General features: G+C 59.7%; 1 protein-coding gene across 1 annotated transcript in view; it reads right to left on the bottom strand.

The window, feature by feature from the left end:
* Nucleotides 1-18,240, bottom strand: part of CUNH20orf27 (chromosome unknown C20orf27 homolog) — a 35,654-nt gene extending 17,414 nt beyond the window's left edge. The window contains exons 1-3 of the mRNA XM_044428876.1: nt 18,062-18,240; nt 11,636-11,775; nt 1,395-1,533 (exon numbers count right to left, since the gene is read on the bottom strand). Of these exons, the coding sequence (XP_044284811.1) occupies nt 1,395-1,533; nt 11,636-11,775; nt 18,062-18,080 (298 nt within the window). The 5' untranslated portion in view covers nt 18,081-18,240. The remainder of the gene's footprint in view (nt 1-1,394; nt 1,534-11,635; nt 11,776-18,061) is intronic.
* Between the last annotated feature and the right edge of the window lie 690 nt (nt 18,241-18,930).

Consider the following 18,930-nt stretch of genomic DNA (forward strand, 5'->3'; position numbering starts at 1 on the left):
CACATTCCAGAGGCCATTCGAGGTCATCTGGCAGCTTTTTGTTGAAGCAGAAGAGGGTGGAGTCACGCTTAAAATGCTGCAAACGGGACGGTTTGGGAGGCCGGGAAGCAGCAAGCCGTCATGGCTGCCAGAACGGGTGTTTCTGACTCAGCACGCAGCTCACCCACCACCGGCATCTGCAAGCTGATAAGCTTCAGGGAGCGCTTCTCTGCTCGGAAAAGCCTGCCTGGAAAAGGTGAGGTGGTGGCGATAATGGAGAGCAGATCCCCCAACCATCACTCCATACCTCCTGTGCAGAGGAACTCCCCAAACTGCACTCTTCCTTCTGCGAGAGGGAGGGAGAGAGAGAACGAGGCGCCCAGCTAAGACTGGCCCCTGCTCTGCACTTGCTCCTGCCATAAGCCGGAGGTCATTCCGGCCAGTAACACAAGACTTTCTTTCCATCTTTCCTCCTCATCCCGGGCTGCAGGCCCCTCCGGGATCCCCCCACCAAGCCGCACTGCATTCTGCTGAGCCGCACCACCCAGGCTGCACCCGATGGCTCCCACCCATCGGCAGGGCCCACCCCGCATCCCTGGGAGCTCCAGAGCTAGCCGCCCACAATGCCCCCACTCCCACGGTCTCCCTGGCAGGGGGAAGCCCGGCTTGGGGGCCGGCGTGATGCCTTCAGAGCAAGACGCCCGGCAAGGAACAGCGCCACCCACTTCCCATGCGAATCATCCGACAGGCGAGTGCCCCATTTTGATTCCCCCCCAGGAAGATGCACGCAAGGCCCCGAGGCAGGAACGGCACCCGAGGCAAGATGGGGACGGAGGGGCTGCAACCCGTATTTTACAAACTGAAGCATCTTTTGAACCCCGCAACCAGATGCCTTCTTCCTTTCCACCTCCAAAGCGCAAGAGACAGCCATGGTTGCAAGCCTTGGCAACCGAGCTGCCGCTAGTTCTGCGGCATTTCTCCAACATCCCAGTGCGAACTCCTGCAGGAAATGCTCTTTCCATAAATCCCACTAAAGGCCCTGGGATGACAGAGCTCATGGATCCTCAGCCTACCGTGAGGCAGAGCACATGAGAAGGGGCCGGGGGGACGGCACAGGGGAGACGCCTCGCTGCAGCACCCCGTCACACGAGCTTGGTGTGCGGACCTGCCAGTCGGCCAAAGGCCCGGTCAAGTCTTCCCTTACAGAGGAGGAGCAGGAATGGTTTTTGGAATAGTGAAAGGAAAGAGGCAGTTGGGTACCAGGGGCAGGGCGGGGTGTGGGATAAACAGAGGATTTCTGTTTAAATAGGAAGTGTATTTTGAGAGCAGGCACTCTGTCAGGCAGGGAGCCCGGCTGCGGAAAGCCAGGTGACGCGCCTGCTTCCGGCGCCGGCCAGTGTCAGGCGAGAGCCTACCTTCCGATACCGGCACGATGTTGATCACTTTGAGGTTAAGGTTGGAGAGCGGTGCGCAGGCGATGTTCTTCCCCAGCCGCTGCACGAAAGGCAGAACGAAGCTGATTTCGTACTTGTGCAGTATCTTCAGGAAGCCGACCTGCGAGGGGAGAGCGAGGCGGGGTTAGCTGCACCGTGGCAGGACGGCCGTCGCCTTCCAGAAGCACCCCGAACCCACGAAGCAGCCGGGAAAAGGCGCCCGTGGGCAAGCGCTGCTCCACACGCCGGGGGCGAGGCGGCTCCAGGCCTGCCTCTCCCTGGGAGCGGGGCTTGGCTCTACTCGCCACGGAAGCCACCCCAGCACGGCCGTCTACAAAGCCTCTTCGCCGCTCCGGGGGACCGGGCTGCGCACCGGCAGATCGTGCTTGATCACCGGTGCGTGATGCTTCCGTGGATCCCAGGCTACCCGTTCAGCAAAAACTCCCGCTTCTTAACGTTAGGTGCCGCAACTTCTCCTTAATAACAGTTTGACTAAGCCGGTTAATTGGTGGAGGTGTAGCACAGCCAAAGGCTTCTTTTAAGCAGAGTCTACTGTGCCTCTTTTTTAGGGAGGAAGCTATAATAGGGATAAATGCTGTACTGGAATCCACTTTAGTATTTACTGATACGTTCAATTTAAATTATCTACCTACTCCTGAAAGTCAACACAGGATCAACATATCCTTTGCATCCTTTTGACAGCTCAATGGCTCATAAAACAACAGTAGAAAAAGAACAACTCACCTCTTGTAGTGAAAGGGACTGAGGAACTAAAGATGCGTTCAACGTTTGAACAGGTGGCATATAGACACCACTTTCAAACGAATACATATATAATTTTGTTGAAGGTTTTACCCACATATTCACGTTCAAAGAAACAAGCAAGGCAGAAGGGGCCTCCCGGGCCATCTAGTCTGACCCCCGGCTCCAGGCGGCTCTGCTCAAGCAATCCTTAACAGGTGGTTGTCCAAACCTTCCTTGAACCCCGCCACTGATGGGACCTCAATCACCTGCCTTGGAAGACCTTTTGATATCTGAGGGGTCCTGGCCATCATGCAGTCGTATTTTTATTTCCCCTTCTTGTTTTGCTTTCGAAATGTGCAAAGAAAAAGAAATTAGGGAAAAGAAACTCTTCTTCTCTAAAAGAAGGGGCAACTCTTAAAGGACTAGAGTGACCATACAAAGGTGCTGATTCTGAAATGCATGGACAGACACATCGGGGCGGGGGGCTGAGGTGAGCTCAGAGGCCACGTCCCTCTCACACAGTACTGCTGCCGTTGGATGGTGGCAGCCCCCCCCCCCCCCCCCGGCCATCACCTGCAGCCAGCCGGCCTCGAATTGAACTGAGGGCCTTCTCAGGGAAATGAGGGGTGGCCCCATTTCATTCTGAGGCACTACCTAAGCCCTGGCACATTCTGAAGTGCTCACAGGGCAGCTCCTCCCTGCAGCAGGCATGCACAGGCCGACAGACACACCTGGCCCTTCCCCAGGTGAGCTCTTGAAAGGCAAGGTGCGAACTGAACCCAGGCTGGCGGGTGGGGCAGCTGGGAGCAGAAGATAGCTCCCCTCCAGGTGAAGGGGAACCAGCAATCACCCCCACGGGGGCTCGTCTATCTTGCAGTGACTCACGAAGTGCCAGACCCAGCAAAGCTGGCTGGACCAGAGCAAGTTCCAAAATCCCTTCCGCCCAAGCCAGGGGCCTCACCTCTTGGCTTCCACCTTGGCCAGTTCTGCTCCGATTTTGGTTGCAGTAGAGAAAAGGGGCTTGATCCGTCCTCGCAGCCCCATCCAGGGGAGGGCGCGGGGGGGCATGTTGCAAATCACAGGCTGCCACCTTAACAGCCGTCCCAGCTTGAAAAGCCCTCTTTGAAGGAGTGGCTCCCCGGAGAAGGGTCTTTTCTGTGGTGGTGCCCAGCTTTGGAACATGCTCTCCAAAGAGGTGCTCCTGGCACTGACACTTTATTCATGTTGGCACCAGGCCAAACCCTTTATATTTTCCCGGTATCTGAGGAACTGATTTAGTTTTAATATTGGTTTTTATTGGGTTTTGTTTATTTGGTGCTGCTTTGATTGTTGTATCGCCATCCTGAGACCTCAGTAAAGGACGGGGTAAAAATGTCATAGAAGGGTAGATTGATACATCGATGGACGGATGGACGGATGGAGAGATGGGAATTAGACCAATCATTGTGCAAAAGCTGGGCAGTCGTCAAACAAGCAGTGCTTGGGAAAGGGGGAACCTCATGGGGCCAGGCTGGGACCCGTGCGGGCACGGCCCCCACAGGGAAACGCCTCCGGAGAGGGAGAGGGGAGCGGCTCTCGCCTCATCTCACTAGGACCCTGGGGCACTGCTTCTTCAACAACAAGAAGAGGGCCGGACACACAAGCGAGCCCGGGACGGCCCGACGCCGACGGCACTCTTGGGCCGTCCCCAGGCAGAAACCGACTGCCAGGTTTGCACAGCTGGGGAGGGCCGGGAAGTACGGCGCATTAAGCATCACTGCAGACAGATGCACAGTGGCATTCGGAGCGAAAAGAGCAGGCATAATTTACCTGAGCGGCAGGAGCGGAGAGCGGTTGCTCTCAGGGAAAGAGTGCGGGGCTTTGGGGAAGGGAATGGGGAGGCACAGGGTCGAAATGGGCTCGCACACAGCCTGGTTAAGTGAGTCAGCCAGCCAAGGCGCGGTCAGCAACAAGACAGACCAGCGCTGTTAGACGACCGCCATTAAAGAAGAGCGACCGACCGCTGTGTGAGAAGGGGAATCCAGATGGAACGCCTTCCTCTCCCGCAAACCAAAACGACCGACGGATGGAATGCGCTGCCTTGGGGCTGGTGGAGGCCACCCATTTGGGGCGCTCATGGAGGCAGCGGCCATCTGTGGCTACTGGCCTTGCAGGCCGTGGGCTCCCTCCTTGACCGGGGGCGGCCTGCCTGCACACCCCCGTGGCTGAGGGGCTTGGGCCGCCGGAGGCCTTGCCCCCATTTCCATAATTGACACAAAGTGCACATCCCCTTCATTCAACGAATTTGCACGATTCCTGTGATTAGCCTAAGCTGTGCAGATGAATGCACAGAATAACGCGTGGCACCAATGCGCTAACCACTAGGGACCCTCCTCAACCTCACCCACTGTCGGAGCTCCTGATTTTGCTAGCAGGCACTGGGGCTCGAAATGTGCCCTTGTTCCGAAAAACCATGTCGAGGGCCTCAGAGCTCCCGTTCTTGGCTCGGCAGTAATGCCCTTCGGGGTGGCCGCAGGGCACCGCACGGCCTTCCGACCCTCCCCAGGCCTGCCTCTTTCCACACCCACAGGATGCTGCTGGCATCTTTCAACGCAGCGCACTGGAGGGACTCACAGGTCACAGTACCTCCCCCAACCTGGGACGGGAGCTCGCAAGTTGCGCAGAAATCTGAAGGTGCAAATCGTTCAGCCAAGCCAACGGTAGAACGGACAGACGTTGTGCCTGTTCATAAGCTCTTTGAAGCAAGAGGCTGAAGCAGGGGCTGCATCTGCTGGATCACAGCTGCGCAGGTTTGCTCAAAGGAAAGCAAGGGCTGCCCGCACGAGCAACAGACCCACTCAAAAGCGCAACTCTACACCACGAATTTCTCCCATCCTCCAAAACAAACCAGGCACCAGGCTCCTGAGTGCGAGCAGGGAGCACACGACGGCAGCAAGAACGCCACTTGACACTGAAAGCGTGCTCGTGAAAGACCAGTTCCCGGCGTGTGTTATGGAGGCGTGCGCTTGAGACCTACTTACGCCATCTGGCTCCAGGGAAACCCTGATGGCGGCTAATACCCCATAATCCAATCAACACTGCTGCCAAGGTGCACCAGGGCAGAGCTGCGAGGCGGCTTCATCCCTCACCCTCAGGGTGTTCCCAGCTTGCTCAGTTTTGCATGCTCAGTGAGTTAAAACACTGCTGGGAAAGGAGGTGGGAAACGCCACTCCAGGCCTTGGGCATCTGCTGCTCCTCAAAGCAGACAAGCTGGCTAAATGGCTGACTTCCTGCTGGTCCCAGTTAAAAGACCGCTGGGCAGCATGGAGTTTGTCACTGGGCTTCTCGGAACGAGCGGTCTTCTGTCCAGGTGTTGCCAGACTGCCGAGATGCTTAGCTTCGCCAGCTTCCTTCCTCCTCTTGTACCGTCACCCCCACATTCGTACCCCACCTCGCGCGACCCCAAGGCACTTCACGATAGGGCAGTGTGGAGACCTGAACCCGGGCCTTCCTGGACCAGGCCCAGCGCCCCTCGCAGGAGCGCCCTGCTACAGTTCTCGGACTGAGGGTGGACACTCCCCAGCAGAGGGGGGCAGTGGCCACAAGCCCATCAACCCACGTCCCCGAGGCCCCACGGGTTGCTGGACTGTGGGAAAGGATGTGCAACCAGACGGCTCTTGGTCTGACCCCACAAGGCACTTCCAAGGTTCTTATGCCAACTCGGGATCCATTGCAAACATGGATGGAGTATAAAGACATTAAAATATGGCTATCCCTCCACCATTAAGTGCTCCTGAGCATCTCCATATAATATAGACACAAAGCACTCACTCTGTCTCTATATTAAGGGCGGACCACCCGGGTTCTCACAGAGCAAAGAGGCAGCAGCGCAAGCACGATCGGGGCTGAGCCTTCCCTTCATGGGCCACTCACCGTCCCCGTGGCTGAGGCCGTGGGCCTGCCCAGGCCATCCCCGGCACGACTCCCGCCACCCTGGGCCAGGATGGCAAGAGACACCCTGCAGGTGACTCTACCTGCTCTGAGCGCAGCTGGTGCTTTGCTCCACGCTGACGGGCACGATGGCGCAGCGAGAGGGGGGCCGAGCAGCCCACCACCCGAGCGCCCCGCCCAGCCGTCCGACTTTGCAACGGAGCTCAGGCAGATGTGCCAACGGGCTGATCCATGCTAAGAGATATTTTTATGCCTCTGGAACAGCACACAAGACTACTCAAGATGGACCGTTAACTGGCATAGCGATTCCTAAATATTGGACAGAAAGAAGGTGAAACGGCTCAACAGCTCCCGATGGAGGGATGGAATGAAACACACACACACACACACACACACACACACAAACACACACACACGGAGGGGATGTTCCCCCAATCTCTCAGGATGGCGAAATTAGGTATGTGGAACGAGCTAAAATACAGCGAGGTCCGCCTGCCCCTTTCCCCGCCCTCTTGGTTTTATGCTCAAGGACGTGGAGGCAGAAGCGGCTGCTGCAGCCAGGCTGCGACGGCAACGAGACCTGGATAATTGCTTCCTGCATCTGCCTAAAGTGCCAGAAGTAATTAGGCTTGGCATGCGCAGAGCACAGATAAAGACAGGCGAGCCGAGCAGAGTGGTGAACGAGAGCCTGGCGTGATGACTGGCTGCACCCTGGCAGAGGTGCTGAGGCCCCGGTGGCCCTGGCGCGGCTCCCCTGCTCCCTCGCCCGAGGCGTCAGCACGCACGGTCCTCTGCTTATGCTCCAAGATGCCCTTGGGCTCAAGGAACTAATGCTGCTCCGAGGCATGGCTTCTTTCCAAGAGCGCCCAGGCCTGGCATTACAAGTCTTCAGGAAGAAGAGCCCCACAGCCCGAGGGAGGAGAGGGCAGGCCCCTGGGAGGCCGCTCGGGGGGTGCCGCTCCTAGTCCGGCCCTTGCTGTCTTCAGCAGCAGCTGAGGCAGGCTTTGGCCCAGGATCCCAAAGCTGAGACCCCGCTGTGCTGACGATAGACCGACTCAGCCAAAGGCCTCCCCACCACCGCCCCAAGGATGCAGAAGCATCTGGAGCTGCTAGTGAAAAGAGAAAAACGGCCAGGAAATGCCCACCACCACCCAGCATGGACCCACAGCATGCGCTCTGCGCTGGGGGTGGGGTGTGCGGGGGGGCTGGCCTCAGTGAGCCCCCTTACAGCTTGCATCACCCTTCCCCACCTGGTGCCTTCCAGAAGAATGAGAGTTCAGCTCCCATCAGCCACTGCTAACACGGGCAACGGTCGGAGTTGCAGCCCCAAACACTGGCCAGCAGCCGCTCGTGACGGGATGCAGAGGCCTAACGGAGCATCTTGCACAGCCCTCCGAGGGGCGGTGCCACCGGAGCAGGACCCTTCCCAGCACCACCCCACACGCTTCCCCCAAACGTTGGCACGGAAAAGCGAACGCGCAAAAGCACACGCACCCCCCCCAACACACCCACAAAGACACGGCCACGCACGGACTGTCCTGACGGCACAGGTGAGCCCGCAGGCCCGTGCAGCAGCTGGAGGGGCGAAGCGCCCACCAGAAGTAGCCCGCCAGGATCCGACGCAGACAAGGTGAGGCGAGAACCCTTGCTCTCCCTCTCGGGAGCGCGTGGCAGAGGGCGAATGGCTGGACCGCGGCTCCTGTGGGCAAGCCGAGCGTGGCAGGAGAGGGATCGGGCCAGGAGTCTTTAGCCACGATCCGAAGGACCCTCGGCACACCCGGCTACGTCCCGTGCCCGTGAGCACGTGCCTGCCGGTCCCGTACAAGAACCAGCAGAGCTGCCATCTGTCCAGTTCCGTTGCCAAACCCGCTTCTTGGTTTCATTAAACTCAGCAGAGCTTTTCAGCAGCTCTGGCGCCCAGAAGCAAAGGAAGGTGAACAGACTGGTCCAAAACGGGGGCCACAGGCGGGCCGGCAAATGTGGGCCAGGCGAGACCTCCGTCTGAGCAGGCTGTTCCAGCACAGCGCCGCTCTGCTCCCGGGGAAAGGAGCAACCTGCGCAGCCACGCGCTGGGGACTCCCGGGGCCAGGGGCCACTCCTGTGGGGAGCAGAGCCCTTGACCATGCTGGTCGAAGGGACCAGCAGGCCGTCCCATCTAGTACCCGGCCGCAGAACCTCTCTTCCCCCCTGCAGCCCGCCTGTGCTCTCTCGGGGCGCCCCAAACCAACAGAAGGATGAGCAACACGGGCCCGGACAAGGGAGTCTAGGAAGAGGCTGACACACCAGCTGCCAGGCAATGAAAAGGGCTTGCAGAGAAGGAAACCATGGCCGCGCACAGCGAAACACAGCCTGGGAAGTCGGACGTGGCCTGCTGCTTTGGGCCAGCTAGGCAGCCCGCTGCTGCCAACCCTGACCGGCAGCAGCTGCTCGCCGAGGTGCCTGGCAAGGATCCTGCCCTAGTCCGACCCGGGGATGCTGCAGGAGCCTGAACCTGGAGGCCAAAGCAGCTTCACAGGCCCAGCAAGGGGAGGCCAGGATGGGTCTGGCCCAGGCAGCCAGATACTCCCAGGGGCACGCACCCTCCCTCCTGTGTCCCCAGCACCTCTGACACCCTCGACGGGCCACCAAGGACCCTGCCCGCCGGGAAGACCTTCCCCGCAGCCCTGCTTCAGGCCTCCTTGAAACTTGAAACCGAGGAGTCAGACCCGGACGGGGCCTTTTCAGCAGTGGCCCCAAGGAACTCCTGACTGGGCAAGTTCACCAAGCTCCCCTCAGGCTAAAAGGCTGAATTTTTCCAGATAACATTCAGGGCTTAGAGCTTGGGCAGTTCGTCTGAATTGTAAGGATGAATACTAGCAGCTCTATATTAATTGAGCTATTATTATTTAGAGAACTGCACATTCCACCTTTCTACCCCAGATTGTCTTGGGTTGGCTTAGCAAAAAAGTCTGTACCTGATCAAGGTGAGAAACAGCTTCTATCATCAGCATCATCATCACACTGCACTTATATCCCGCCCCAAGGCAGCTTACATGGCTCCGTTTTAGCCTCACATCAACAACCCTGTGAGGTAGGCCAGGCTGAGAGTCTGTGACTAGCCTGAAATCAACCGACCCGCTTCATGGCTGAGGGGCGACTAGAACCCGGCTCTCCCAGTGCGCCAGAGTCCAGCACTCTCACCACCGTGCCGCACCGGCTCTCAGAGTTTCTAGGAACTAAACGAGTCAGGTTTATTCAGAGCAGCTGATGCGCAGGAACTCTCCGCTTGCGACGAAGCAGGCTGAACTCGCTGTGGCTACAGCGACCTTGCGCAAGCCGCAATTCCTGGGGCTCAAGAAAGCACAGGAAGCGGTGCTTGCTTTGAAGTCGGAACCAAGCATTCCAGTCCTCTCCTCACCAAGGTGAACGAGGCGGAGGGGTGCGCACGGAGCCTTCCTGTGGGTTGTCCAACCTGCCCACAAGCTCCGTCTGCCGCTCTGTGAGCAGGAGACGCCACCTAAGGCCTTCGAGCCGCTTCCGCTCGCCTCACGGCATCCTCACTGCTCCCACGGGATTTACTCTGGAAGGAATCGGCTACAGCGACGCAGCAACGCCGCAAGCCAAGCCACGGTGCCCTCGAGGCAGCCCGTTTCCCCCGGCCCGAGCGGAGCCTCTTTCCCCCACGCACGCACCCGGGGGTCCAGGGAGGGAGAAGGCACCCCCATGAGAAAAAACACACTAGACGTGGCTGCTCGCAGAGCAGGAGAAACGTTTTCTTCAGTACAATGAAACGTGTTTGAGCTTGCAAGGTTTCCATCACTGCCAATGAGAAAAAGGAACGCAAGGACACTAACCAGCTGGTTCGGATCCTGCCCACGACAGAAACGTGGCCCCTGCACCGGCAGACCAGCCTGGGAGAGCAGCGAGAGGATCAGAACGTACGGGGGCTGGGACGGTTCATGGCAGCCTCATCCTTTGAATACGCGGCGGGGCAGGATGCAGGCATGCAGAAGGGCCGGATGTGCCCACATTTACTTCCTTTTATCGGTATTTTATATGCTCCCTTTACAATAAGTCGATGCATTTTGCAACAGAGGAGCAGAAGCCAATTTGAGCCCCGCAGGTAAATATTCTTCAGAATGGAGAAGCAGCCGTACTGCATGGAGCAGCCGGCGAGGGGTGGAAAGGAACGACAAGCATGCTGCCGTCCGACCAGGGATCCTGGAAGACCGTTAAGACCAGGTCTAACCTTCTCTGGCTACACCTCTGCACTGGCCTGACATCCACCCCTACCACCAATTCTCCCCACAACTAGTCCCCAAACCCTCTTCCGCAGGAAAATATGCGAATGCACCGCATGAAGAGGTCTAGTTGGAGGAGACACCGCAAGGCAAGGCTGCAAAACGATCCTCACCTGCTCTCAACACACACGACTCCAACTCGCCAAGGAATGCAGAGGAAATTTTGGGAGGCGGCTGCTCCGCTGGATAAGCTGGCAGTCACGGGCGATGGAGCTCACCAGCCCAGGCAGACTGCCAATCGTGCTGGTTTCCTCACTTGGAAAACGTCCAGGAGTCAAGGGCAAAGGTGGCTCAAACCAGCAATTCCCGGGGCTATAAAGAGGACTGGATAGTTTCAATACGTGATCATCAAGGCAGGTCCGGACACACAGATCTTATATATAGATCACGCTCTCATGCCCAACTTCCTGGAAAGAGGTGCTGGTTTTTTTCTGGAGGCTTAGAAAGAACTTGGCTACTGGAGCCAAAGAATAACTAGAGAAAGAGCCTACCATGGGAAGGACAGATCCCTGTGCTTGTCAAAACCTACCAGCCAGAACTGGGCCTATTTCAGAACTCAGCAAAAAAGACAGTACATGGAGCCCCACATCTGAGTTCAGGCTCCTAAGAACATTGGCCTTTCTGCTGGTGCTAAATATGGTTTGAGTGCAGGTTTCTAGTCCTCAAGCCAAGAAGATGGTCTCACAGTATGTTGTGCCACAAAGGAGTTCTTGGTGGCTTGCAGAGTCATTGCCTCATAGTTAATTTTGCTATTCACCGATGCAAAATGAGTCTGGCTTTGCCAGGGTGCTTAATGCTCGCTCTTTTAAATGAGCTTTGCAGCAAGGCGGCGCATTTGGAGGGCAAAACTTCTGCAGCCCTGCAACTCCCAGCTTCCCTCGCCACTAGGCATGCTAGCTAGGGGTGATGGCATGGCAGGACTAATCGCCTGGAGGAGGGGGCAAGCTGCCACCCCTTTTCACATGCCTGAGCTGGTTTTGTTGGATGAGGAAAGCGCCTGCTACGCCTGTGTACCAGTGGGGTGCCTTGCAAAAGGGGAAAGGCTCTGTCCTCCGTCACCGGGGTCATCAGCCGCAAGGCAGACGCTGCCCTTATGGGAACAGAACCGACCAGAAATCCCACATTCCTGAGCAGATGCAGAGAGGCCTCCCACCAGATCTTCCTTCCTCCACAGCCGCGCAGACTCTCGGGGAGCAATCCCAGCCCAGGGAAGTGGGCATAACCCACACGGAGCACAGGCAGGCCTGCTCGAAAGGAGCCCGCTCTTACCTTCACGAGGAAGTTGCCATCCTCCTGGCTCACCATGACCACCGAATCATGGAGCTTCTCGTCAAAGTGAACGTGGCTGGAGCTGCCTTCCACCGTCTGGGTGGGGGCAAAACGGACAGCCCCCGCCTTGGGCTTGGTGCCTAGAGAAGCAGCAGCAAAGCAAACACGGATTAGCAACCCCAGCCCCATTTCAGGGAGCACCGAGCAGCAGCCGGGACGAGTGCGCGGATTCCGGGGTAACAACTGTGCTGAAGAGATGGGCTGCTCGGAGCTTGGGCTGGGAGCCCCTGAGCGGACCCGGCTGCCGCGAGACACGCAGCTGTCCTCACGCAAGCAGAGGCCGGCCCAGGAGCAGCAGCAGCAGCAGCGGTGAAACTCTCCTGGGCCGGACCACTCCAGGCTGCCTCTGGGGAACGCGCAGCCAAGCCCCTTCGGTACCGAGGTGCGCGCACTCGTGCTCCCTGCCCAGGGAAGGCTGGGCGGCCTCCCTACCGGGCAGCCTCGCTTCGCTAGGCCACGATCCCTTGCAGCCAGCGCTCTGCCTCCAACGGCAGCAGAGAAAGCCGCCGGCGGAGCCTCCCACGCAGCGGCAGTGCGGCCGCCCGCCCCAGCCCGGGGTCCGCCGGATGCATCGTGCCACCCGGCAAGCGTCCCTCCAACAAGCCCTCCAGGGGACGCAGCCTGGCATCTGGAGGCCAGCAGGCTGGGGAAGGCCAGGGAGCAGAGGGCCGGCGGCTCTCTCCCACAGCTGCTCTCACTTCGACACACCCGCAGCTTCCGCACCACACGCCTGCTAAGCTGAAGGCAGGAGCTCCCCCCGTGACCCTGCAGGAGAGAAATGGCTGGAACAAAACCTGGGATGCAGGAGAGGGAGGGGTGGGGCTCAGCTGCAGGCCCCCCTGTCCAGCTGCAGGGCCCCAAGTATTTTGACTCACAAACCAGCTTGGCCCCACTGGCTACTTAAAATGGGCGGATGGGGGTCAGCTGCATCAGCAAAGCACCAAGTTTCTCCTCCAAGACCATTTGGCTGCGCTGTGGAAGGGAAACTGCTATTTTCGAGGCTGCCAGGTCTTTGTTGTTAACAAAGGTACATACTCCCAGAATAAATGGTATCTTTGGAGGGCGTTTTTTAAAGTGGGTGTTTTCCGAGAGTTCCAGTTACAAGACCTTCTGGGTTTTGAAAAGGAGCTTTTTCACCCACGCCTCTGAGCAGGGAGCTGGCAGAATAATTAGAAACGGCGGTTCAAGGATAAACAGCTTACTTCGAAAAGCTGTACGGTGATCCTTATTTCTGGCCTGACTCGGGCAGGTTGTTCTGGGAGGGTCAAAGCTGCGAGACTGGGTGCAAATACCCCTTCCGGCTTGAGGGCCAAGCTCAATTTCAGAGATGCTCGTGGGGCTGCCGTCTAGTGGAGGCTGATGGGCTTGAAGACCTTCCTGCCAGGATTTTGACCTTTCAGAATTGGTGGTGAGGGAATGGCCCAAGGGCTGGGAAACCCCCAAATAATTGGGGTCCCACAAAAGGGGGCAGAACCTTTCAGGAACCCCAGAGAAACCCAGCCCTGCGGTTCTGCGGCCCTGGGGCAGACGCCTTGCCTTTGGACAGAGCTTTTAAAGGCTGTCAGTTATAAGCTACCTGAGCTGGAAAGCAAAGCGGCCAAATGACTCCTGGGGCAAAACTCCCCACGCAAAAACCCTTTTGAGCACACGATGGCAAAAATCAAGAGGCTGATCAAAGGCTATTTTTCAGCACGGCACACCACCGTCTTTCGTGTGAGAGGGGGCCCCTATTCCCCCAGAAACATCAGACCCGGCCCTGTGGGAAAAGCACAAGGGAAGGCGGCTGCTCCTTGGGCTGGTTCCGGGGAGAAACCGGCACCTCCGGGGCGGAGGGCAGCCCTGCTCGACACAAGGGCCGCACAGAGCCTTGCCGCAAGGGGCCGCTTTGCCATGCGTCCTGCTGTCATCAGGCAGCAGCTGCAGTTTGCGCAGCGTGATGCCGGGTCGGGGCCCCGGAGGAGGACGAACGGGCCCCAGGGAGCCTTCGCGGGCCTCTGGGGAGCAGAGGGGCACCAGGTGGCATCGCGCTTCCGGCAAGCCGACTGCAAGGAAGGCCGTTAAGGAGAAGAGCTGTCTCTCTTTGCAGGGTTTTCTGCCATGGAAACAGGTTTATACGATTTTCGGGGATGCTCGAGAAGATAACGCGCATCAACTTGAGGCAGCACGGGGCAGGGAAATCTTGCGACATTTCAAAGATTAAAGCTGCTGCTCAGGGTTGCTCTGTACATAGAATCGGCCCTGCACCTCCCAGCGGGGTCTGCCAGGGACCGGCTGGGAGTCGCGGGGCTCTTTTCTGCCGGAACTTGCGTGGGAATGCGCCCCGACAGGCCTTCCACTTCCCACAGTGGGCAGCCAGATGCGCTGGATGAACTTATGCAAGCGGCACGCCCCGCTGGAGCAGCAGCTGCTAGGGACCGAGCGACGCTGCCCCTCACCAAGGGAGCCTAGCGTGGCTTAGGTGGAAAGGATGGCAAGACCATCGGGTCCAGCCCCCCACTCCCTGCGGGCTTCCAAGTTCAACCCCCCCCCCGCCAGAAAGCTCCTCTCTAAGGTGTCGGGTCCAGACAACCTGTGTTCACATGGGCGTTTCCAGACGTGCAACCGGTCAGGACCCTGCTCCTCTCTTGCAATGGTTTGAAAGGATTTTATAAACTGTTTTCGCCTTATAATGTGATTCCATTAACCTGCTCCAAACTCCGGGGAATCCAGGTGGTACAGAATCAGCCCGGGGCTTCCTGACCCTTTTTGCACATTTTGTGCTTAGGTAGATTTGCATGCTGGAGCCCCCCCCCCGCTCCCCCCCCGGGGAAATATGTGAAGGTGGGATAGAGAGCTCTTAAAGGGCTGCCTCTCTTGCTCCCCCTTGGCTGGGGGCTCCATGGCGCCCCGGCAGCCTCGCGCCACCAGCGGCCGCAGCAACCTCGCCGCCCACACGCCCACCCCGAAAAGGTTCCCACTTCCCTCAACAGCACTGCCCGCAGCCGGGACAGGCCCATTCCCAAGTTCGTTCAAGAAGCAAAGGGGGGCCTTCAGGGCCACTAGTCACCGGGCCCCCGACGGACCCCGGCTGGAGACCAAAGCAAAACAAAGCCAACAAAGCCCGCCAAACTGGGTACAAAGCCACACAAGAGTTTACCGGCCACAGGGGGTGGGGAATGGGGCTTTGCGTGGGCTTCAGCACTGGCGGGGCTGGCCGGAGACCCCACCCGTGCGAAGGGCTCCTCTCGAGCAAAACCTTTACACCGACGGGGTGCTTCTTGGAGCACAAAAGGGGCTTCGCATTCTGCGGCAGTCCCCCTCGTCTCTTCCCTAGCCTTCTTTCCTCTGGCTGTGTTGGACAGCAGCCCCCACCCTCCCCGGACAGCACAAGCATTAACCTCGCTTGCAGGAGGGCGCGCTCCCTCTGCCTTCCTATATGGGCATGAATTTGGGTGCTGGAGTTTGCGAGACTGATCTGCCGGAAAGGCTTGAAGGGCATCCGAATGAGGCTCTGGGTTGCACGGATGAACTCCCCCGAGGCTGAAACTGGGCTGATTTCTGCTCCCCGCAGTACTTAAAGAGATCATTCCCCCCCCCCCCCCCAGAACAACTGTAGGTTGCGATAAATTTAGCCTGCAAAGCTCTCGGGGGTCAGGGAACCATTTCCTACTTACGTTATTCTGCGCCAGCCCAAGAAAAATGAGGCGCCTGATGATTCCCACCCTTCTTATCCTAGGATGAAATCGGAGAGGCAACCGGCCACTCCACTCGGCCCTGCGTGTGCCCCGGCCTCCCGCCCCGGCCCTGGGCTCCCCGCAGGCTCCCCCCCCCCCCCCCCCCGCCGCCCCTTGGAGGCCAGGAAGAGAAGCAGGTGCGCACGGGAGCACCTGGCTGCCCACCTTGGCTTGGGAGCTGCATGCAAAGGCAGTCAGTCCTCCCGCAGGAAACGAAGCCCTCCTGGACGTTCCCCTGGCGGGGGCAGCATTTAAACAAGCAGAGCAAAGCAAAGCAAGACGCTGAGAGCGAGCGAGCCCTGTTCAAGGGAAATTGGCTTTCTCGTGCCCCCTGGGAATGCTGCCCCAGATGGTGGGAAGGAGGAGGATGGATGGAATGCATCTGAGTGGCCATGGGGCAGTACTGCAGAAGCCACTGGAAGCCGGGATTAAGCCCAGGCGCAGAGAAGAGACCAAGCACCTGCATTTCAGCCTGTCAAACGAGAACCAAGCAGCATGGGTGAAAAGGGAAGCTCCGGCTGCCTTGACCCTTCTTCATGGTTTACTCAACAGTCACCTCGTGCAAGAGCTTGCCTTTTTCCCACAGGGTGCTGGGCCGGCCGACAGTCCCGCTGGCCTGGCATTCCTCCTCTGACCAGCAGCAGCTCGGTGGGGTCTCGGGCAGAGCGGGGCAGGAATGTACCCTCCTGGATTGGGCAAAGGCCCACCCTGGCTGGCATCCTGCTTCTCGTGGCGGCCGACCAGTCCGCTGCTCCAGGGGGAGCCTGGAGCAGCGGGGTGCGAGTGCGGCGACCACTCCCCGCTTGTGCCCCCCGGGAGTGGCAGTCCGAGGTCCACCTGCCCCTCTTAAGGGGAGGTGCCGGGGACGGAACTTTGGACGTCACTGTCATGGCAGGCGTCTCCTCCCCGTACAGCGGCACATTTCCCATGACGCCTCGCAAGAGTGTGATGGAACTGCTCCTGGAGACGCTGCGGCAGCGAGGGGGAAGACTGCCCAGGGCCCCTCCGCGTGGGGCCAACACCTGGCCCCTCCAGGTGCAGCAGGCCCTGCTCTCCCCGTGCCGAGGAAGCAGGGCGCTGGGGAGGGGAAGGGGGTGGCTCCCGTGTCACCCACTCTTGGCACATGCTACCCTGCCGCCAGCAGCCGGCCCTGGCGCCCGATGCCGAAAGGGGTGCCATGTGCCTGGGTCAAGCCGGCAGGGCAGACGGGGTCTGAGGTCAGCCATCCAAGCGCCAAGGTTTCTCCTCAAGCAGAGACCCACTTCTTCTGGAGGAGTCCCGGGGCTAAGGGGGAATGCCAGGAGGAGGCTCAAGAGGTGCTGAGGTGTCGAGCTCCGACTCCTGGCTGGGAGGACCTCCAACTGCATCTTCGGACAGAGTAGAGGCAACTCTATGCCTTGTGAGCTTCATGGCCAGGTGAGACGTGAACCCGATTCTGTCTGCATGCCTGAAGGCCGCCCTCCCCAGCCAGAGCTCTCCAGGAGCTCCCCACCTCGGCTTCCATCAGCCTCAGCTAAGCACCCAGCTGGCTGGGGATCCCGGGAGTCGGACAAAGGCATCTGAAGGACACAAGTTTGGGGAAGGCTGTGCTCCTGCCTGTTGTTTGCTGCACAGATGCAAGTTTGCACCAGAAAAAGATAGGCGAGCGGGGAGACCAAAAGCAACCACGGCTCGCTCTCTCCTTCTGCTGAGGGGTTCTGTCATCTCCCCTCGGGGCAAATTATGCCGACTCGCCTTTCTAGAACATCCTGCCAAGCACAGGGCCAAAAGAGGGGCAGGAGGAATCCCGGACTCTCCGTCCTTCTTTGATTCACTGAAGCAAAGATAAATGGGGCAGGGAGGGAGATGCAAGCCGGACACAGAAGAGATCGGCCACGGAGGGGCCAACTCCGAGGGCAGCCACCCGTCTTTGAAAGGGGCGTCAAAACTTGCACAGCTGACCCCTGACACGACCTGTTTATGCCCCCTGCTCCAGCCCTTCTGCCAAGGGACCTGCCCGTGTGGGCATTTTATTCCGCAGTGATCCTGTGAGGAAGGCTGGGCCAAGAGGCTGCTGTTCGCACCAGCCCACCCCAGCGAGCGCCACAGCCGAGGGAACATCCACTGCACCAAACGGGCCCCAATCCCTTCATTACAGACCGGTTGCGAGAGCAGGACTTTTCCGCCAGAGGCGTCTTCGCGCTCTGCAGCCCGCTGGCTTTAATTACACCTGCATCCACTTCCTAAGCCTGGAGCTGAAAGGAGGCGAGTTCGAGTATTTGAATGCGAGGCAGCAACAAAACCCGCATGCAAAGGATGTAGCAAACCCGCCGAAATTCAGCCAGCGCCTGCGTGCGGTCCGGGCCGCCCCGGCTGTGCCCACGTTCCACCTACCCCGGGACAGTTCTGCGGAGTGCGGCCGGCACCGGGGTTGTTACCAAGGGATCCCTCCCGTGGCAACAGCCACCAGTTCAAGCGGAGTCCAAAAAGAGGCTCCAGCGATACCCACTGGCAAGCAGCGTGGGCGCGGCGCCAGGGGCAGCACGCGGCCAGGCGGCGGGGCATCGCGCCCTCTCGGGGCAGCCCCGCTCGCTCGGGCCGGCAGCCCGCACTGCGCGCGGGGCGGGAGGGGGACAGGCGCCTGCCCCCCCGGGGCCCCCCGCCCGGCACTCACCCTTGTTCGCGGCGGCCATCTGTCCCGCCAGGCGCTGCTCCGGCCCGCTCAGCGCGCCGCCGCCATTCTCCACGGAGGCGCAGCCTGGAAAACAGAGAGGGCGGTAAGGCACGGCGGGAAGAGCCCGGCCGGCTGCACTTGCCGAGCAGGAGCCAGGGCGCCGCGCCTCGGCGAAGCACCGGGACGAGCGACGCAGCTCAGCCCGCTGGGCGGGCAGCGCCCGGCGGAGGAGTCCGCGGCGCGCTCCCCCTGGGTCCTAAGCGCCGCCGCTTGCAGGGAGGCGGCGGGACTTCTCGGCCGAGGGGGCCCTGCTCCGCTTCCGCCTCGCGCAGCTTCCGTCTGATCCAACGGAGCCCGCACCGCGGCGCTTTCTCCTCCCGGGGCGCACCCCACCCCCCCGCAACACCAGAAGCTGCCCCCACAAAGGAAGCAGCGCTCTCGGGCACGGCGCGGAAGCCCCTCGCTGGCCACGGGGGTGATCCACGCGCAGCGAGGTCAGTTGTCGCTGTGTAGGACTTGGGCCACCTTCTCGCCAAGATGGTCAAGCTATGGGGGGGGCACACAAGGAGCTGCACTGGACCACCACTCCCATAATCCCCAGCCAGCAAAAAGCAATGCAACCGGTACTTGGAGAGATCAACTGCTGCACACAACGTATAGTTGGACTATGGGCTTCGCGGCCACGGGAGGTGGCGGTGGCCGCCAGTCTGGATGGCGTTCAAAGGGGAATGGCCAGCCTCGTGGAGGAGGGGGCTACCTGCTCCTTCAGCAGGGCTGGCGTGGCTGCACACACCAGGCGCCGAGGAGCTGGCCAGGAGGGCTGGCACCTTCCTGCTCGGGGGAGCCTGTGCGCAGCCGGTCGGCCGCCA

The sequence above is a fragment of the Varanus komodoensis genome, unplaced genomic scaffold, assembly GCF_004798865.1.
Source record: "Varanus komodoensis strain SLA01 unplaced genomic scaffold, ASM479886v1 scaffold2, whole genome shotgun sequence".
Taxonomy (NCBI): Eukaryota; Metazoa; Chordata; class Lepidosauria; order Squamata; family Varanidae; genus Varanus; species Varanus komodoensis.